Below are 22,917 nucleotides of genomic sequence, written 5' to 3'. Positions count from 1 at the left end.
TATTTTACTGTCCTGTCAAATAATACATCCATGTGATGCCATCCTCCGACTTTATTATGAGCTTGCCTTAAAAAAGGAGCATACACAGAAAGGTGTAAAAAGAAATATCATTTGCGGAAAATTCGATAAAAACGAATAGTAGCAATAAAATATCCACACACTTGTGTATACACACATGTGCACCCTCGCGCTACTCGATTCGTTTGAACATTCACTTTTGCTCTTACCAGAGGTGACACTTGTCGCTTTACATTTGACTGGTATATGAACTGTTTGACGCGCTTCCACTTTGGTGACTTCAAATGGAACAGAAAAAAATTCGTCCGTCTTGGGAAAAAAGGGGGCCAAGAAGAAATGAGGGCAGATAAGCACAAACAAGGACATATTAAAATATACACCCAAGCGTATGCGACCTCCCATGAAGTAGAACATGTTAACTCTCACGAGCACTTTATTACTTTTAAAAAAAACTGCTTCATGTGAAAGAATGGATTCGTAAATGAAATGAGTGTGGTTTTTTGCGATGAGCACAATATGGGTCCCTTCGGTTTCGGCGCTACACTTTTCCCGATTAATAGCCCCTGCAAAGGAAATTAGTGTTATCAGTGTTTTTAAGGATTCAAAAGCGCATTGCGAGTATGTATGTTCCCATGCATAGGTGCGCTGATGCATGTATATCCACGCGCGTGATGCTAGCTTCTTCATCATTCGATCATTCCACTGTTACATAATGAAACAATGTCACACATTTTCATTTTTTTTTTTTTTTTTTTTTTTCATTTCCGCGCTTTCTTTTTTAACAACCTTGTAAATGATGCCCTCCTTTGAGAGTAGTTTCAAAACGGCTTTATTCGTCTGCACGCCTGGGGGGTTATATTTGACGGTAAGGTTGATCTTCTCAGTCAAGTTATTGAGAGTCTTGTTCTTTAAGAAAAAGTTTGTATCTACAGATTTAGCACTCACGGATTTGTCGACGCACTGAAATATCTGCTTCGAGTTTTTGTTCTCCTCATCATAATCTTCTATGACCACGTCGTAATTAATTTTCTGGTTGCACACATTTGTAAAGGATATTTCATTTATTTGAATAGACCCCAAATCAGTGTTGAAGTAAAAGTTATCTTCGAAATCGTTCATACTTATGTTGAGAATAAATTTAAATTTGTACGTTCCTGTTCTTTTGTTAGTAAGCGAAATGGTGACATCTCTGTCGATCTCGTTTCTGACGACACAAAAGTATATGTTAATATTATTATTTTTTTTCTTCTGGAGAATTATAGACTTGTCCAAAAATGCGTAAGTGTAGTCAAGGAGTGCATCCATTTTTATATCCTCATCTAAGGGGTTATAAATGCTCATTTGCTCTTTTATTATTTCTTTTTTATTTCCCTTTACATTTTGTATGGACAGAAATTCGCTTTTGGTTATTTCAAACTGGAGGAGGATCTTATACGCGTCTTCATATTTTTCATTCGAAAAGGTTAGCATCACATGGTACGTTCCTTCCTTCAATGATATGACTTTAAATGGGACGCTTTTTTCCTCCTTATTCGTTAGCTCAATTTTGTTTTGTATCTGCGGGTAGGGAAGTATAATGGGGGTGCGCATTTTTTTTTTTTTTTTCCCTCCACGGTTGCGCGACCAGACATGGGGGCGCACTGCCTATTGGGTGCTACTATACGTTACTCATTTCGTTTAATTATATTTCATTTATACATTTATTTATCTACTTATTTATTATTATTATTATTTTATTTTATTTTTTTTTTTTTCCTTAATTTGCCTCCTTTTTGACAGTACACCTAACTGCCTACAGCTGCACTCACGTAAAAAAAGAAGCAGTCGCTATGAGAAATGTTCAAATCTTTGTCACAAACAAGAGACGAAAGGAACAGCATCTGGTTTTCATTTAGCCAATTCTTTATTCTAATGGAAGCACTGTTCAAAACCTTCGATTTGAAATCAAAACATTTCTTCTTTTCGTAAGTGGCATTATTTGCATACCCTAATAAGGTATAATTTTTCACCACCTCTTTGGGGTAATAAATTACCAGCTTGGAAATATGATTAATTTTGGGAAAATATTTCAAATATTTTGAGCACAAAGTGTTGTGATAGTTATTACTGTTTTTCTTCCTTTTCTGAACAAAAAGAGGATTGTAAACGATTTGAAATGTTCCGCTTTCGTTCGGTTTCACAATGTCTTCATGTTTTTCCAGCGAGAAGAAATTGTGTTCATTGGACAGGAACTTATATTTCATTTTAAAGTTGGATTCCGTTTCGTTGCATATTTCGATGGTCTTGTATATCTGTTTTCTGATGTCCGTCAGGAATGTGACAACGGTTTCATTCTTCAAGCAAATTGCATTAACATTTTTCTCATCACAATCGATGTTTTCGTCTTTTTCACCATTTTCACCCTTTTCAATTTGCTTGGAGTGATCTGTGGGTTGTTTTTTCCCCCCTTCATTTTGAGCCTTCTCAACACTGACAATGTCTCCACTTTGTACATTTCCCCCTTCAATGATCAACTTAGAATTATTCACATACCCACTCATACACTTGTTCATCTCATTACGCGTGTTTATAAATATGTTTAAAAAAATTTTGCTATTGATTTTATTAAATTTGGGGAGTAAATCCACATACACATCCTTCAGGAACAAATCCTTAGTTACCAAATCAGTGTCCACGAAGATGTAAATGCTTGTTATGTTGAAGGAAAAGATAATTCCCTTTTTTGGATATACCTGCAAGAATTTTTCGTACTTTTGTGGGTACACAATTTGAAACTGGGCATTCATGTCCCCCCTGTTGTGCAGCTGAATTTTCTTGCCTTTTATGGAGTTCTTCCCGTTTGCGTCCTTGAACAGCTTTTCCTTAACTTGGTCAAGTTGGCTAACTTCTTCCGCTTGGTTAACTCCACCTGCGTCTGCGGCACGCAGCACACGCCCCTCCTGTCGCTCCGCCTTGTTGAAAGTAAGCAAATTCTCCTTCAGAACAATTCTGTAGCATATACTTCTCAATTTAATGCTCGTCAAATAATAGGCTATTCTTTTTCCCCGATAATTTATACTAAGGTATAGGGGGATTTCCAGGTTAAGATACTTTTCGGGGAGGAACTTCACCTCGAAAGTCTTTTTTTCCTTCTTCTTTAATATGTGGAAAACAGAATTATCAAACTTGACAAACGAGAGGTAGTGCTTCTCTAAGTAACCATAATTTAATACGTTAAAAGATATATCTTCTGAATTCTTATTGTGAAGTGTAAATTTTGAAATGCTTTCTTTATCCACATGTACATTCTGAAATTGAATTTCGTTCGAATTATTACTAGAAAAGGGGAGTTTGAAATGCGTAGCTGATCCTGTTAGATAGATGTAAACCATTTTGTCCACCTCTCCATTTATCATAAAAGGTATTTTGTAGTTATAAGTCTTCTCTTCATTTGGTTTAAATTGGATAAGAAGACAGATCTTGCTTTTTCTTTTCAGGTGTACCTTCTTTCGAAGGTTCTTTATGGTAAGACATTCCTCATTCAGCTCATATTCTATGTAGCAATCCACATCATTATTGTTCCTAATGATAAGTTTCGCTTCTACTGTATTGTTGTTTTCCTTTTCTGATAGTACGTCCATTTCGTTTTCTACATGATCTGTTTGCATCTTCGCCTCTTTAATTTTGGATCCCACAACATTCGTGACTTTGTCCTTTCCGCTTTTTCTACTTTGGACCAAATCTCCAGCGTTTGTTTTGCTTTGGTCTTTTTCCTGTTCTGTATTTTCTCCCTTGTTCTTCTCCTTATCGGGTGTGTGTTTTTTCTTGTTTCGCTTCTCCTGTTTGTGCTCTTCCTTAATTTTGTCCTCCCCCTTTACCTTCTCCGCGTATTCAGCGGCATCCCCCGCTTTGGTTTCGTCCCCCTCTTCGTCCATTTCATTCTGCGTATTATCCTTCCCTTTTTTCCTCTCTTTTTTTTCCTTCTTGTCCTGCTTCTCCTTTTTGTGCCTTTTCTTCTTCCCCTTCTTATGCTTATCGGTCTCACCTTGCGCGTCTTCACCAGCGAGCGCCTTGGCTTTCTCCTCCTCGCGCTCCTTCATCCTCTTATCCCTTTCATTATTTTTGAAGGTATAAATCAAAGACGATAGTGAGCTATCACTGCAGGAAAAACTCTCTTCACAGCGCTGATCTATATTCGTTATCCCCTTCACCTTAGCGCTGTCATCCAGAACTGGGAACAAAATAACATTGCCAAAGTCATAATTGTAAAAGGAAAAATTAATTAAAAAATTAATTGCAACTGCAGTTATTTTTAAATTAATAAGATAGTAGTCCATAATATTAATGGTCAAGTAGTTAACATATGTTTGATTCTTCAAGGGGGTATACTCAACAGAAATGGAATAGGTGGAATTCTTGGGAATGCAATCCCCATTGCACTTTATATCAATTTCTTCATCCTTTTTTTGTAAGTAGTATTTATAAACCAGATCGAAATTCCCTAAATTTTCAATAACAATTTTGGACATTTTTTTTCGTCCTATTAAGGTATCTTTAAAATCTATAACATCGTAAATATGGATCATGTGACTTTTATATTTCTTTTGCTTTCCACTCCATGAGCTATCCTCCAAATTTACCTGTACTTTTTCCCCGTCGAAATTTTCAATGTAGCAATTTATATTAATTTTACTAACCTGTGTTTTGAAATTAACCTGTAGGAGTTCTTCCTTTGACCCTATTTTGCATAGCAGGTTAAAATTGTAGAACTGTTCGAGGTGCGGTTTGAAGAACAGCTTGATTTTTTTACACCTACCTTTTCCCCGCACATTTTTAATGTCTCTTACAAATTTGTTACTATCATTTTTCCATATATTTCTCAGGTAATAATTCAGCAGGAAATACTTACTGCTATGAGTGGTGTCTTCCTTCCCGATGTTCCCCTCTGGTAGGATGAGGCAATCATTGCTATTCCATTCACTGTCTGACTCACTTTCCGAATCGCACGATGTATTTATGTATTCCCATTGTGGTAAAGGAGGTGAAAGAATGTATTCCTTCTTCCACTTTCCATATAATATGGTTCGTTTATTTTGTGCCCCCTCTTCTACTTGATTTTTGCCAGAAGTGAGATTTGATGAAGATGCCGACACGTCTGACGAATTGGTCAACGAGTACGAACAATTGTCACTATCATTGTGCAGCCTAATATTCTCATAATGGTTTACGTAATTTATCTTTATCCTTTTCTTTACATTATTCCTATCTCCAATTAGAGAAACCTTCTTATGAATATCACTCAGAATATCCCTTCTATTAGAATCACTTTGGTGCGAATTGCTCGACGTGGAAGTCGCACAAGCGGAGGAGTTCCCTTCCGTGATAGATCCCTTTCCATCGGGATAGTCTACACCTATGGAATTATCCTCATTAAATTTCCTTATCTCCTTGTACATGTACTTATTCTTCCTATAGCATGATTTCACAACGCCCCTAAATGGAACAATTTTTATGGTCTCCTTTTTGCTGTTAAACGAGTTGTAAGAATTTTTGTCAAACTCAAAATTGATATCCATTAGGTCAAAATTGATTAGGTAAAAAACGAAGCAGTAGCTTTTTCCTAATATTAAATTGTTGATATGTATAGAAGACGTATTAAAAAAGATTAGGGGCTCAATTACCTTGAGCTCAATGTCGATGGATTGCTCTTTTTTATCATTTGCATAAAGGTTGTAGCGTCCATTGTAATCCATCGAATTGGAAATGTTAAACAGGAATCTGATTAGGGAAAAGTTATTTTCTTTTACACACCCCCTATAGTTAATACATTCACAACTGTTATCGTTGTTCTTATCGTTGTTCTTATCGTTGTTCTTATCGTTATTCTTATCGTTGTTGTTATTTTCCCCATTCTGTTTGCCGCTATTCAACGTAATGGAGTTTCTTCTCCTTCCGTTTTCTCCCGTTTCGGAGATTTTCTCGAAAAAGTATTGTAAGCTCTCGTTCGAAATGTTCAGCATGTATATTTTATAATTTATTTTTTTTAACACTCCCCTGCTTAGTACAACCATTTTGTATTTTGAAGGGAATTTTTTCTTCTCCTCCACGTTGTCTACAACACCCTTGTGCTTCCAATCCCCCAACACAAATAAGTTGCTTTGGTTGTAATTTTCGAATGTCATTTTGATTGGTATGCTAATTTGGTTATAGAACTTTATCTTAATGTGAAGCACGGCGTCGAAAGTCTTCTTGTACATGTGGTGAAAGCAAAACAGTTCAAGGCGCTTCTTGTGCCTTCCCTTGATGGTTATGTATTTTTTTAAGACTCTACATTGATGTTTTGGTTTGTTTGTTATTTCTCCACTTTCATTTATTTCGCTGCATTTTGCAATAACATCATTCTCCTCAATGCGTGTTTCGTTAAAGCCACTTCCTTCCTCGTTTCGCGGATTATCTCCAAAATCGGAAAAGGTCAAGTCGTACTTGGTCAGGTAAAACTCGTCTATGGTTTTATTTTCACCCGTCTCACCCCCCGCATGTACCCCATTAGGGTTAACAACCACTTGTCTATCTTCACATTTGTTCGTTTCTCCTACCAATTCATTAACTTCCGAAACATCTTTAATGCCCCCACTTTGCTTACAATTGGCTGGAATGTTCGCTAATAATTGTTTTGTCTTTTCTCCATTAACTTCATTCATTAAAATATTTTTATCCATCCTGTTCACTAGCGAAGTAACTGTTTTCTGGCTAAACGGGTGGAAGGCATAAACAGATGTTATGTCATCCAACCCGTTTAATGGCACGATGTTCAATTCCACATACACCTTTACATTGGACATATTTTCTAGCAGCAATTCGCTCTTGGAATAATTAAAGAAAGGAACATTTTTGAAAATAATTTTTTTTTTACTACAGGAAAATTTTATTTCTTCCGAGATTAAACTTACGTATAAGGAGTCATCATATATTCCATCCTCATCTTTTACTTTGGGATTTTTTTTGTTAAAAGGATTTGCAGAAAACTTAAACGATATTTTCTTCTTCGCCAAATTGATGGCTTCCCTTATGTCAATTTGAACACAGAACGGAAACGAGCTATTCGGTGGTATGGAACCACTTAAGGGCCTGATGTCAATGACACTTTTTATCTTTTTTTCCACCTCTATGTGGAAGAATAAATCGTGGTTGTTGTCGTTCACGTAGGGAACCATAAATGAGTGATTATACCCCACAGGTAAAAGATCAAAATGGATGTGATTTTTTAAAATTTCCACATTTTTACCGTTATACACATTTCTTATCCTATTCTTCAAGAGTTCTAAATTCCAGTAGTTTTTCTTTTCTACTATATTTCCAAGGAACTTTAAATTGTAAAATTCGTATTTATTATTGAGCACGCTAATTTGTATGTTTCCTAAAAGTTGTTTTTCCTGGCGAGCGCTCAGAGCAGTCGTTGAAATTTTGGTTATATTTTTCGGCACATTATTCGTATCCTTGTTTTTATCCAGATTTTGCTTTTTCTGCTTTTCCTTAACACTTTTTTTCCCCTTCTCATTGTCTACTTCCAATTCCTTTGTATTAAGCTCATCGTTCGTGGTAGTTGTCTGCTCAATGGAATCGAACTCATTTGGGACGTCATCCACCGCATTACACTGTTCGCCTTCTATTTCTATCCCTTTTAAATTGCCCCTTTGTGTGTTTCTTCTCTTTATCATTTCTTCCAACTTATTTTTATCCACTTTTATTTTAATGCTTTCCACTTCGTTTTCCCTTATCACGTAGTTGCTATGTCCTATGTAGTATAGATAGCCCAAACTGAACATGTACATTTGTTTCTCCCTAGTTTTGTATACCAAATCCTTAACATTTTTGTAGTCAAAGTAGGTGGTGTTGTTTTTTGTTCGCAGTCCTACATGGTCATCAACACTGGTAAAGAGAGACCTCTTATTTGTGGCATTATAAATATCTTTTTTTTCCTGCACACATGTCTCATAGTTTGCGGCATTATCGGGATTGCCTTTCTCATATATGCACTCTGAAACATTTCCATTTTTTACATCCCCCTTTTTGTGTTTCGCTACTTTTGCGTCATTCTCCAGGTCGACAATTCTAACATGCGCATTATCATTAAATTCTCCCTCTCTATTGGAAACAACTTCCAATTCTGTGCTGTCTCTTAGTTGTCCTTTCCCCTCCTCCATACTGCGAAAACAATCCAGGGCCAAATTAACCCTTTCAAAGAAGACCCTTACAAAGACAGGATACTTGAAGCAATTTCTTAACCTCACCTTAAACGAAATAACGCTGTTCAGGTGGATATCCCCCAAATCGTAAATATTATCTTCTCGGCGCTGATTAAGCAAACTTTGTGGGATGATCAAATTAATGGAGGGCAAAAAAAATTCTACACTTATGTAAAAGGAAAAACATAACATGTTTTGCTGATTTGTCAGGTGCATATTTACGAGAAATTTTTTACTTCCTATTTGGTTTGAATAAAAACATATGTCTAAATATTTATGCTGGTAACGCGCAACCTCTGTGATGCTACTGATAGAGGAGGGCGCATCACCGTAGGTGACACCACGTCGTTGTTCATTCAATTCGGTCAAACACCACTTTGATTTTATTTCATTGTCATTTTGAATTCTCATGTTAAAACGGATGATGGGGGATGATTGTTGGGGAATCACGCTGGATCTTTTTGGTTCGTTTTCGCTTTCGTTCTCCTTTACCTTGTCCCCCCGTTTTTCTCGTTCCTTTTCTTTTCCCTTTGTGCTTCTATTTCTATAGTTGGCAAATTCCAATTCCTTAATTTCTACATAAACCTTGGCATTTACATCGGAGGTGTTGCAGATCTTTATGCGCTCATTAATGCACTCATTCACGTGGCACCATTTGTAGTATAGCGTATTATCATCTGAATTATAGTAGCTGTTTTTGCCTAAGAAATTATCTAAAAAGTTTCCATAGCTTTCAGTTTTTTTTAATACCAAAACTTCTTCGAATATCTTTTTCACATCGCAAGAAATGGTAGGCTTCACAGACGAGGCAAAAATCTTAATAACTTCCCTCTGATTGTCAATGGGTTGTCGGTTAAGTCTCTGTTCCTTTTTCTTACTGTCAGTATGCAGCATGTCTGACATGAGATTATCCACCTCAATAATGTAGACAAATCTGTAGTGTCTCTCTTCGGAGGAAATAAACTGAACCATGACGGTTTCTTCTCCCTTAGATTTCACCAAACCGCTAATTGGTGAAATGGAAAAGGGGCTTTTCAAGTCGGCATTTGCATTATACTGCACGCATCCAAAATTGTTGTATCGTAATAATTCGTCCTTTTCTGTGTTTTTTATTTTACACTTTAACAATTTAATCTCATATTTAAAGTCAAAATGCCCATCATTGATAATGTTAAAGAATCGTGTTTCTTCCTTTTTAACCTCCACTGAATCATAATTAAGAATAGACGGAATAATTCTAACATAGTTGTAATCGAAAAATACAGAAATAGCATATTTGTACGTTTGAATGTGATTGTTCTCCATGTCATAAAAGTGTATCATGAGAGGCACATTCTGCAATTTGGCCTTCCTACCTGATCTTACCTTGAGTTTTATTATTTTCATTTCGTTTGAATCTATACTGTCAGTTAGACATTCCATACTTGCATAATTTAAAAAGGAGTCCTCATTTAATTCTGCCTCGTAAAATATTTTGAACTTTCCTGTATTTTTCACTTTGATCAAACATGCTTTGGTTTCATTTACCTGCACATATTTGAAGTTAATGTCTTCTTCTAGAACATCCCCTAGGTGGGCAGGCAACAGTTGCTTGCTCTTTGGGGTGAACCCTCTGCTGGCACCACGATTATGTTTTAGTGTGATTTCCCCAAGGGTGGCAACTTCTGATAGTGGGTTGAATTTCTCCTCCGTATCTTCGTTTACAATTTCGGTACTTACTTGGATGAAGGATTTGCAAACTTCTGCTTCCACCACGAGGGATGTGAAATAAACATTGTTCCTCATTTTGTCACTTTTCATGAAATTTTTCTCCATATAGTTTATTTTTATTTCTTTCTTTATCACAGTTACGTTATCCGTTTTTATGGTAACTGTTAGCTTTTTTTTTTCATTTTTCAGTAAATTTCCTTTTGTAGGATTTATGCATAATGGGGAGTCGCTCCTCAAGTCACTAGGGTCTACAAACCAGGCAAGGTCGCAGTAGCTACAGTTCTTCATTTCTATATATTTCTCCTGAACTGAGTTTAAAAGAATTTTGTGAAAGTTTAAGTTACTTTCGTTCGTTTTCAGACAACACTTTATTCCTTCCCCTTTAAGGCACAATGTGAATATATCATACAAGTAATTATCAATCTGTTTGCTGGCTATGTCTATGTCTTTAGAGTAAAAGCTATCACAGAGTAACGTGTTGTCCTTTTTCTTGTCTCCATTCGTTATTTCCTTTTGATAATTTATATCTACTCCTACATTTGTTACCGAATATATAGACAGCTGCAATTTTTCAAAAAAAGGACCCAACTTTTTAGGTAAGAACAAAACGATCACTTTTTTCCATTTCTTAGAGAGAATGAAAAATTTCTTCGGGTACACATAAAAATCGTTATGGCTTATGAAATTATCGGCACTGTTCATTTCATTCGCCTCATAATTTTTATTACTTATGCAAGGCACATTGTCAAAAGAAATTTCAACAAAACAGTCGAAGTGAGAGTAGTTAAATAAATTTAAAACCTGTACGTGCTTATATAAATGCCTAGAAATTTCATTATTTTTCATCCTATGTGAGTTCTTCGATTTGTATTTATCATTTTCGTTGCTACTTGAGTTGCTCAACATGGAAATAATATTTTTCCTTTTCATTCTTGCTACTTTTAATTTGGGAGAATTGGTATCTCTAAATATTTTTAAATAATTTAGGAGGTGTTCTTCACACATATCTTTTAACTCTCCTTGGATGATATGCTTAAATGAGTGGATATTTCTTCCTATAAGTACCCGGTCAAAATTGTATAGCTTTTTACACAAAACAAAGCAGTTACTTCGGGGGGCACACATAACAACGTTGTTGCTAAATATGAAATACGGATTGGAGTAAATCCTAGGCTTATCAATCACCACAAGCAGATTTAAATAAAAGTAGTTCCCAAGCAAGTCAATTAAACATATTTTTTTTCTTATGTTCACTATTTTGCAGGTGTTAATTTTTATATTTATTTCCGTGGATGTGTTTTTTTGTAGCATTACGTGGGTTATATTTTTATATCGAATTTCGTCCCTCTTATCGTAGGATTTGTCTACTTCTAAAAACTCGATAATATAATTATCTCTTTTTTTTTCACTTTTTCCCATTTCACCTGCTACATGTTCATGGCCAATGTTATAGAAAATGTGATCATATTCATCTTTTATTTCATACTTTTTTTTTTCCAATTCTTCAAAGTAGGCCTCCTCCGTAAGTTCCTTTCCCCCGTAAATGTACAGCTTGTTCAAATCACTATCGTTGGTTGAGTTTTTGTTGGGGGCTTCCTTTCCTTCTTCGTTTTTCCTCTCGCTATTTTCTCCTTTATTGTCCAGGTTGTTTCTACCTACCGGTGATTCACCCTTTTTTTTGTACTCCTTCTCATCTAGCTCTTCTTTGGTATCCTTTTTTTTTTCCTTTTCCTTTTTCCTTCCCTTCCTCTTCTTCTCTTCCACTTGGTCTTTCATTTGGAGATGTTCCTTTTCATTTTTAATTGCTCCCTCTTTTTCACTTTCCTTATGGTCCTTCTCCGTCTTCTTTTGGGGGTCATCACGTAGGTCCTCCTCCTGTACTATCCCCTCTTGTTGCGTCTCACACTTCTCCTTCATATCAATCTCCATCTTCTTCTCTTTTTCTCCCTCGCCTTCTTTTCCACTTCGTTTCTTCTTCTTCTTTCTCCTTTTCTCCTTCTTCTCACTTTTGTGCTCATCTACTGCGCCTTCGAGTGTGTCCTTTTCGTTTTCTTCCTTGTCTTTCTTTGCTTCCTTTTCCTTCGTGCTGTCTTTTTTCCTCTCCTTTTTCTTCTTTTTTGATTTTCCTCTCTTTACCTCGTTCTCCAATTGTGCCTGCTCCCTTTCCCTATCATGCAGTTCATCCCCCTTTTGTACTTCATCCCCGTGCTCTTCCTCTTTTACCACATTGTCTTCTTCGTGCCCGTCTCTCGGGGCTATCGCCAGAGCTGGCTCCTTCTCATTGGTACCATAAAAGTTGGACTCGCATTTTTCCAAATTCCTTCTAATCCGAATGAAGCTCTCCATATTAAAGGCATCATACGTTTTGGAGTTTGGGATGTCAAAGAAGTAGGCGGACGTCTTTACGTCTCTATATTTTTCCTGCACGATTTTGAAAATTTCGTTCAGAACATTCCTCTTTCTAAAGCATAATTCTTCGTTTATAAAAAAGTAAAAGAAGTTCATTTGAACAAATTTTTGTTTTAAATATCTGACCAGTTCTTCATTTTGGTTAACAACTGTTTTTACGCTTTCTTCAATTTTGTTGCAACATTCCCCTGTGCCTCCCTTTGGCATTTTTTCATTGACGGTATTTCCGATTTTTCCTTCACCAATTACCTTCTCAAGATGCTGCGAATCAAATTTCTTATTAATTCTGTTCTTCCCTACTGCTTTGATGGTATTTTCTGTGATTTTCACAATTTCTTCCTCCTCCTCCTCTTCAGTCTTTTCTCCCCTTATTCCTATCCCATCGATGACTCCACTATGTACATTTTTCAATTCCTCGTCTTCTTGATATATTTTTTCCACAAAGTTTTCGCTAAGTTGGATGTTTATTCTTCTTACGTACATGTTACTTCTTTTTTCTTTCCTCATTTGTTCTGTGTCATTATCAGTCGCTTCTCCCTTTTGCGTGTTACCTTCGAGAGTGTCCGCTAGATTGGGACACACCAAATTGGAAGAATCGTCATCTGTTCCTTTCCTTAAATTATCTCTCAATATGTTACGCAATGCAATTTTTAACTCTTTGTAAAATGACACATATTCTACATATTCGTTGTTCTTTATGTATCTATTTATTTTGCTTAACTTTTTATTATATTTGATAATTTGTTCGTCTACTTGTGCATTTCTTTCAACACAATGAGTATTCAATTGGATAATTATTTGCTTATTCAGGATTTTTTTTTCTTTGCAAATTACGATTTTTTCATACAGCCTCTCCACAGAGTTGTGCACATTCGCATTCATACACTGTACGCCTTTTTTCATGCTCGGCCCCTTTTCGCTTAACATGTCGCTATCCTTTGTGTCTTCGCATGGATCACCTTTTTTAGAGCATCTTATTAATTCATCTCCGTCATTTTTCTTAATGGATGAAGAATATTGTTCTACTTCTTCTGTTTGACTTTCTATGTTGGCATTTTTCTCTTCCTCGACAGTGTCCCCCTTCCTTTTATCATTGCCATCCACAGTTCGTGTAACCAGTTCAGCCTTGCTCCAATCGGTATGTTCGCTTAACGACTCCATTATTTTCTCGATTTGTTCCTTTTCTTTTAATTTCCGCTCAATTTTTTCTTGATATTTTTTACTCATATTTTCATAAAAGTATTTAAGTCTCTGCGTATCCGTTGTTGTATTCTCCTTTGCGTTGCTTCTTTTTCCATCCTCGCTTTCCGCGTCTTTCCCTCTGTCTGAACACTTAGATGGGTTAAAAAATTCCTCATACCCTTCCATTGGGTTCAAGTAAATTATATTATTATTTTCATCCGAGGTGAGCCTCAAGAATGTGGTGAAAAAGCACTCGGAATTTATGTATTCATTCTTTTTAAAGAAAAACACCACCCCATTCACGTACAATGGGGAGAATAACATTTTCTGCAGGATTATCTCAAACAGATTTACAAAGGTGTTATTCTTTTTGCTAGTATTTTCGCCTTTGTTTTTTTTCCGCTCCGTCATGGTTAATTTTAAAAATGATTTCACATTACTCATAAAATCTTCATCGTTGAGGAGAGCAAAGTGAAAGAAGTGCTCCACGTAATCTAAATTGTGTCTCAAGTTGTACTTGTTAAAGAATGCCTTCTGGTCCAACAACCTATCATCATCATTCTCTTTTCCGTTGTCATTTCTGCAGTTGTTTTTTTTCCTATGCATACTTATCACATGCTTATTGTCTATCTTAGATTTTATGCTTCTTAAATTTGGTGTTTTTTTGAGTTTCTTTTTTCCCACATTTGAGCATTTCCCGTGCTGTTCGTTTCCCCCCTTCGTTTTCCTTCCATCATCTTCATCTTTATTGGGGATACTTATTCGCTCGTGAGACTCATCTCCCCTTAAAATTAGGTGTGATTCTTTATCTTCATTAATTTTTGTGCCGCCATTCGTGTTTATGTCATCTTCACATTTTCCTTGGTCCCTCTTTTTCTCTTCCACATTTAACACTTCACTCACGTAATAGTCTAAGCAGTTCTGATACATCTGACCAGAAATTGCACAATCCTCAGAATAGGTTGCATTCGCGGTATTCGACAAACTTTCGTTCATTCTTCTGTTAGATGTCCTTAGCTTCTTGGTAGAATGTCTATTCCGGTTTATGTTCTTCTCGTGAATGATGTAATGAATGAAGCTCCTTTTCACGATGGACGGGTAGTTGTCCTTCTCGTTAATCTCGTTACACCATCGTATTATTTCTCCAATAGTTAGGATGCTATCATTGTCAGGGTCGCTACACGTTTCTGTTCTTCTTATGGAAGAAAAATTCAAAAGTGTATTATTCACCACGTACCTTCCAATCCCCTTATGATTCACATATTTTGGACAAATGATCAGGAAATTTTGTTTTATTTTTTTTTTCACCTTTATTATTTTTAAATATTCTTCAAAGTATTTATACTTGCTTTCGTTTTTCTGCATAAGTTCCTCTAAGATGGCAATTTTATTTTCTAAAATTTTGATATTCCTTTGTTCGTCGTTCGGGACTGTACCTACTGCACCGTTTGGATCATCTTCTTTTGGAGGTATACAATCGGCTAGTATATCATTAAGTTTTTCCTTCTTGTTTGTTAGTTCATCTGCTTTGTCATTTTCTTTTCCTCTTTCCGTTTCCTTTCTCTTTTTGGATTTACATTTTCCCTTTTTGTCTCTCTCATCATTTACAGATTGATCTTTTACATGTATGATGGGTCTATCCCCTATTTTGGTCTCATCATCCAGTTTGACAGCTTCCTCCTCGTGCACGACTCCTTGGTGCTCCTCCCGATCCCCCCTGCTGTGCCAACTTTGTGTGAGATAACTATTTAAATCCTCGTTCATAATACCTCTCCCCCCTTTGTCGCTATATCTTATTTGATCTAACTGCCTTCTGTACACGCCCATCAAGTAGTGCATCAAATTGCTATAAAAAAAATCGCCTTCATCGTTCCTTTCAATGTATATATGTGAGTGGATGGACAAGAGATCATATAGGAAGCTCTGGAAGTATTTATAGTAGTTATCCAAGTTGTAAATAAACAGATATTTGGAATGGCTGTTAAAGTTGGTAATTTTCATTTTGTAATGTACATCTCCACTATTGAGGAGGAGTGGTCTGACAATAATATCACTGGGGTCAGCCTGCACGTGATCTTTAACGCTGTTCAGATAAATATCTATGCTTTTCGTAAAATTGGAATGATAAATAAAGAGCTCGATAGTTATTTTGGCATTTTTATAAATATCCGAAGGCTCAAAGAATATGCGTATGTCCAAAAATGAATTACTCTTAATGATCCCCTTACTGGGTATTATAAAAATTTGGGCCTTTCTCTTTAAGTGATAATATTCTAACTTTTTATTGTGGAAAATAATATTTTTCACTTTAAATTTTACATTCACATTTTTGATATTTATCAATCGGTTCGTTTTGCATAAACACTTTTTCACTTGCACTTTTTCAAAATGTATTTGTCTATAATATAGATGGAGATCTGGAATAATGTAATTGAAATTTATATCCACTGTGTAGTAGTTCCTGTCATTCATGAATATGAACATTTGTTCTGAAAATAATTTTTCCTTCGCGCACTTATTATCAATTATAATTTTTAAGTTGATGGAATTGTCCTTATCTACTTCTTTATATTCACATGCTAATGTTATTGTGTTCTTCATTTCTGGATTACTCAAATGGTAACTTAATTTAACATTGTCTCTACTTAAATTTTTTAGCGTAATTATTCCTTCCTTCTTTTCCTTTATCGTTACATTGCCCATATTTAAGCAAACCCGTTGCATCTCGCTGTTGTTTTCTAAAATTACTCTCTTTAGGTATTTTAAGATGTACTCGTTGCTCACGTATCCCTGGCAGGAAAGCTTCTCGAAGTTGGCTGCGGGCGTGATCGGAAACAAGGGGCATAAGTTAAACACATTCCGCAAGCTTATACAAACGATACAAGCTGCACATGGAACAGACGATACAACGCCATCTATAACTTTGCAATGCATAGAGGCGTGAGAAAAAGCACACCCCTCTCTAATGCATTATCGAAGCTGCAAAACATGTTTACCTAATTTTTTCAATTTGGAAAAGCTGCCGAGAATGTACTTGTCATCCTTTTGGTTCAAAATGAAGGATTTCAGTAAATCGGAAAAGATACTACAAAGACCGCTGTTTTTCGTGGAGTAGCTTTTTAAGATACTTATGAGGTTGTACTTGCGCTTGGAACTTTCGGACGAGTCCATTTTTTTAGTTGAGTAGACGGATAAGTTGTCTATTTGGCTCGCCCTGTGGGCTTCAACATATTGACCAGATTCGCCGGATTCACCGGATTCGCCCGATTCTGCCGTTTTGTCCAACTCCTGCTCGTCACCCAGTATTCCTATTATACCCATTCCTTCGTCATTCATCTCTATGTGCACCCCCTGCGCGCTAGCTTCGCCCACGCGGTCGTGATAGAGGTCCAGTATTTCTTCGATATGCCTGCTGAGGGAAAGGAATACCCCCGCATATCTGCTTTTCAGCCTTTGGATCAGCCCCTTTCGAAGATTTTCATAGTGCGATTTCTCGTTATCAGGTAAAAAGACTTTGCTTATCAAACTGTCTACGGGGTCAAATTCGCTCTTCTTCCCCTCCCCATTTTTTATTCCACCCTTTGGATCACATTCTTGGGGGCACACTTCATCCGCCAGTTCTCCATTTCTCCTATCAGCACATCCATCCTCAACACCTTGGACAGTCAGAAGCAATACACTCGACCTGTCCCTGGAACGTAAGGTCACCTTAATTTCCTCAAAGTTGCAAATTTTAAGCAAAATGGTCTCCGTCACGTTTTGCGGAATACCAGGTATGAAGTAAAAAATGATGTCCTTAGTGTTGTGTGGTTCGATAAAAAAATTATTCACATTTGTATAAAGTAAAGAAGGAAATTTTATATTATAAACAATTTCTACGAAAAGTTTAATTTTTCCTGTGTTTTGGATGGTTAGCAAATCTTCGCCAACGGATTTATAGTGTATATCATAATTCAACTCCCTCTTGCTGATGCTATATTTAATGTCTGAATATCCACCTATCAATTTCAGAGGATAAATGGGACCATCCTTAATTTGACATAAAGCATTAACATTGTAGTAGTTTTCATTTATGCTGTTATATGTAAGCGTTATTTGTTTTTTTTCGTAAGGCAGTAAAAAACCTCTATGAGGAATTATATTAAAAACTTGATTAAAATTTTCATACATATTATTTTCTTCAAAAAACCACTGGAAGTACACTTTAAAATTGCACACATTTTTTATTTCCACAGTTTCTTGGGCAAATAAATTTTTTAAAATGTACTGAAAGTCTACAGAACTTTTATTCATCACAATATTCGGATATATCGTCTTCCCAAGCAATTCATATTTCTGTCTTCTTCCATTTTCCACAAACTGGACGATCAGATGATCTTGATAAGTGTTACTAATTTTGTTATTCATAAAATCCACGTCAAAAAAAATTCGATTTTTTTTTTTTTCCATTGCTCTCAGTTCTATTACTTCTTGCTCCACAGAAAAGGGCAACTTCGTAGACAAGCTGAATTTCACATTTGTATTTCGCAGATTCTTCATTTCAACTTCTTGCATTAATCTTTTCATATTTTTCGAATGGGTAACACGATTCTTTGGTTTACTTCCTCCTCTTTCGTCTACATAATTTTGGCACTTCTCCGTGGGGTGTCCATCCCAGTCGCTTTTTTCCACTCCCCTTTGCTCATTAAAATCATAAACAAAATTCTCAATGTCGCATATTTCGATCTCCGGATGAACAAACGAAGCTTCTATTTTTATTTTTTTAAAATTAGTACACACTTTCTTCTTACCGATTGTATCTTCATGCACGTAGAGAATATCTTCGCACTTCTCCTCTTTCCAGTTGAGCGCGCTTACAATACACACAACTTCGTTTCCCCCTTTGATGGACACGCTCCTTGGGGTCACGCCAAATATTTCAGGATTTTCATTTTTTTTTTTTCTTTTCTTTTCGGACTCGAAGAGGAAGTAAACATTCCTTTCGCTTGTCCCTCTGTTGGATATGATCAGCTCGCGGATGTATTTTTTGCTTGTGTGAGTGACTTCGAAGTTTATGCCGCTTTGGTTGACCAGGATGGGCGATCCGACTCCCTGCAAGAGGGGGGGGGAAAGCGGTATGGCCAAATGGCGGTTTGTCCGTTTGACCTTTTGACCGTTTGTCGGTTGGACTATTTGGTAATCACCCACAGACGGTCACAGACCTTGCGCCCCCAATCGGAGCGCAGTAACACCTACCTGTGCCTTTAGAGGAATAAAAATATCCTCCTTCCGATGAACGTTCACCCGCAGCGTGTCCGTGTACGCTGTCGTATCTAAGCACTCAACATAAACAGGAACAAAGACAGATTCGTTTGGTTCTATATAGAAGTTATTTTTAGAGTAAGTGAAGATAGGTAGCTCGTTGGACAAGCTGATAAAGGTACTAATCGGACTTTCGTTTTTTATTTCAATGACTTTTTCTTTTACATCTAAACAGTTGCATTTTTCAAAATCAATTATACTAGGAATAATTTTTACGGTGGGACAAGTGCAGTAAGCCTTAATATTTAAAAATAAGAGATCTTCACACCCAGATATTTTAACCTTAACCACGATGAGGATGTACCCTATAATTTTGCTCTTTATGCTAATGTTGACACTTTGGACATGATTTCTTCTGATAACTCCATCCTTCGGAGAAATGTGCAAGTCACATATGTAGTAAATATCTTCGTCCACAAATAATTCATATTTCACATCGGCGTCTTCCGACTTGTTAATCAGGTTAATTTGTTCGTTGTACATTTTATCTATAATCATAGGTTCTATGTTGATAAAAACTGGTTCACATAATACTTTCGGCTTTGAACAAATAGCACGAAAAGGTAGATTCTTTTTATAAGTTTGAATTTCATTTAGGTAAAGTTCTATACTAGTCATGTATGTTTTTATTTGTTTAGGGTAAAATGATAAGATGATTTTTTCTTCCCCCCAATTTTCCAACTTGTTATAATTTTTTTCAATTTTTACTTCATCTTTCAATTCGTTAGGAATATTAAATCCGTAGTGAAGAGTCAATTCAGAATTGTTAATTATGGTAATTGTTTTTTTGTACTCAAAGCTGTGTGACACTTGATTAAAGTTTATTACTTCTACGTCTAATAAGACTTGCGGAAAACTGCACTTACTCACTACCTGTAATTTTCTTTTCACATTTGTATACTTCTGATGAATTATGAATGTCTGCTCTGATGCCCCATTCACTTTTGGCATATATACCATTTCCAGAGAATGGGTGGAATTTTTCAGTAATGTAAATTTTCTGTGTGCAACTTCAAATTCGTTATAATCATCCTCTACTTTTTCTACTTTCATGGGAACATCAAACTGAGTATTGTTCACCAGTTCGAAGGATAGCCTTCTACATGTGTTAATAAGAATGTCATCAATTTTGCAGATCCTTTTTTTTATGACAATTTCCGGTGCTATACTTTTCAAGTACACAACTATTTTTTCTTCCTTTCTGTATCCTCTTATAAATAAGAATATTTCTATTTTGTAAAATGAAGCAAACTGGGGGCACAGTGTAATAGTAATGGGGGTGTTTGTGTCGCTGTACAGTTTCTTGAACTTGGGGGATATGTCTATGATTATTTTATTTTTTTTTTTACCCTTTTTTCGATCATCATAATGTGATAGGACTGATCTATCTGAAGCCTCAGAATGAAATGGGTCATTTTTTCCGCCCTCTACTTCGCCCTCCTTTTGGAATTCCCCCTCTGGTAGGTTATCTCCAGTGGAGCTTCTTCCCCATCTGTGGTCGTCACTGCTGCTGCTTCTGCTGTTGCTGTTGCTGTTGCTACTGTTTGTGCTATCCCCATTGCTGATTCCGCTTCCGCCACCCCCCTGGAAAGATTCATCATTTTTGTATAGAGCATTTTCTACAATATTTTCGTCCAACAATTGGCTATCCGGAATGAACGTCTTTTGGATTATTTTGTCCCCCTCGTCGAAGGTCACATCTTTTATATCCGTTGAAGGGTCATCCTGAAATGAATAAAAATGGGAATGACTAATTGCGTCTGCTCCTGAGGAATATAAATCATTTAAAAAAAATATATATATTTTTTATGTACTAATTCATGTGCACGGAATGATCCACTTGGCTTCTCGCACTTACATATTTACACTCGTACACATGATACTTTGTTATATTATATGTTAACAAAAAGAAGGATAAATTTTTAATGGAAATATTTATTTCTTTCGGTTTATTAATGTACACGTCCTCAGCAGTGAGATCCTTATCCTTTATTAAGACTTCGGCCACAATTCCTTCTCCTCGTATTTTTGTGTGAGTCCTTATTCCCTAACGAATTAAATGTTTTTTTTTTTTTTTTTTTTTTTTTTTTTTTAGATGATTACACATTTTGGCTTATCTTTTTGTATAAAATAGATAGGCTCTATTTTAATGTGCGCATTACATTTTCATAATTTATTATCATATAGCCTTCGTAAGTTCTTTTCTGGACAGGCAAGAACGTGACCTTCGTCTGCAGTTGTGCGAAAAAGTATGTGCGCATGTGTTGGTATGTATCTCTATTCACCAAGAGGAGTGGGCCCCATTCTAAAGGACAAAAAGAAACTCGTCACTTTGCGGCTATAAGGGAAGAAGGCCTGTGTCCCCCCATATAGCCATTTTATAGATAAAATTCTAACTTCTATCATCTCCCCCTCCTTCAGCACATGGATAGAAGAATTAACATAAAAGGGAGGTGCTACGATGATTTGAAATTTATTTTCGTATTTCCCGATATTTTTTATCGTTATGCTTTTTTCGCTCTTCATATAAATTGGGGTTTCATTCATCTTTATCTCGTCTTGCACATCCAAAATTAGTTCATCGTTCATGCAGCGTATAGGCAATGTAAAGGATTTACCCTGTAATATAGAACAAAATTTTTATCGATCGAAATGTGCGTTTGTGCAGTTTTACGGGGTAAAGAAAAAAAAAAAAAAAAAAAAAAAGAGGGGGATGATCCAATCATGGAGGTGATTTTTTTTTTTTCTTTTATGGGCAAACATGTTGGAGCCTAGTTATGTTTCATACGCGTTGTGTTACCTCTGTCTGAATACCCAGATCATATTCGTAGTTTTCACAAGACTGCGGGTAAAATTCCACCTAAAGTGAAAAGAAATGGTTGTATTATTAAAACGAATTTTTAAAGAACCCTTTTAATTGTTCCTCGGTAGGTTCATATGCTTGGTATGGTTTCGCTTCTCCACTCGTTTTTGTAAAGGTCTCATCTTCACAACGTGTAATTTTGAAGACTGTCCTTCAATTCTCAAACAAAAAAAAAAAGTCATTGCGCATGTGTAAAATCCAAACCTTGAAGGTAAATAGCATCCCGGGGGCAACCTACAAAAATGAAATAATAGTGAAGATAATGCGAATAAAAACAAGTTGTACAAAAAAAAAGAAAAATTTACATGGTGCACATTGGAATTATTTAAAGTGTTTACCTTTTTTTTCACATCCGAAATGTACTTCACTTTGAAGACATGATTTTCTCCTAACTCCAACATTATGTTTCTGGCACTGGCATCGATATTTCTACAGGAATTAATTTTTAAGGAAAAAAAATTTGCAAAAATATTATCATCGGAAAGGGACTTACATTTTGCTAACTCTTTTTTGGCACACTTCACACGCATTCTACGAATATGCGCAGACATGCAAAATGGTATTAGACACGTTCACTGTACAATTTTTTGCCTTTTCTTTACAACGGCGAAAGATCAAAATTACTTTAACGTTACCACCCTTTCGTATTTTCTGAAAGGGGCATAAGAAGTGAAGGTAACGATGTCTGGGGTGATCTGAAAATAGTTGCAAGAAATGTTATCCTTTAAGATGCCCTTTTTTGTCATGCTTTCATTTTGTTTCCTGATAAATTGCTTTAAAGCCTTTTCTCTATTGTGGACAAAGTAGGAGGGCCTCAGAAAAGGGGAACCCCCCCCTTCTTCTTCGTCACATTTATCATCTTTTTCCTTGTTTCCGCAGAACCCAAAATTGTTATCCTTCACCCCGATGGTGTAGACTTCTTCCATTTCGAAATCGTTTAAAAGAGGGAAAAAGAGAGATGAACAAATGTCGGGGATTAGGGTACACTTCGATTTCTCAATCAGTCTTGTGCTATGCCATTATGCTTCAACATCGTGGTGCATTCTGTGGGAATATTTTATCTCATGTGCATGTGTAATTATTTCGCGCGCGTAGGGCATGTGTAAAAGTAGGTCCCTTTTTTTGATTTCTACCATGCAGTTAGACATATGTAAAGAAATAAAAAATGGAAAAAAATGATAATTTTGAAGATGAGCAAAAGGGAAAAAA

At 36.1% G+C, this 22,917-nt stretch overlaps 1 protein-coding gene across 1 annotated transcript; it reads right to left on the bottom strand.

Moving 5' to 3' along the window:
- Positions 1–4: 4 nt before the first annotated feature.
- PKNH_1238200 (conserved Plasmodium protein, unknown function) lies at positions 5–22,634 on the bottom strand (the record flags this gene model as incomplete). The annotated part of the gene is made up of 14 exons (XM_039114179.1): positions 5–66; positions 228–327; positions 459–581; positions 805–1,575; positions 1,827–16,360; positions 16,541–18,635; positions 18,780–20,570; positions 20,704–20,892; positions 21,008–21,076; positions 21,243–21,464; positions 21,646–21,705; positions 21,913–21,942; positions 22,047–22,137; positions 22,333–22,634. The coding sequence occupies 14 exons, from the start codon at positions 22,632–22,634 to the stop codon at positions 5–7; spliced, it is 20,439 nt and encodes a 6,812-aa protein (XP_038969827.1).
- Between the last annotated feature and the right edge of the window lie 283 nt (positions 22,635–22,917).

This window comes from Plasmodium knowlesi (genome assembly GCF_000006355.2).
Source record: "Plasmodium knowlesi strain H genome assembly, chromosome: 12".
Classification (NCBI taxonomy): Eukaryota; Apicomplexa; class Aconoidasida; order Haemosporida; family Plasmodiidae; genus Plasmodium; species Plasmodium knowlesi.
Note: the sequence above shows the minus strand (reverse complement) of the source record. Positions and strands in the feature narration are given on the sequence as shown.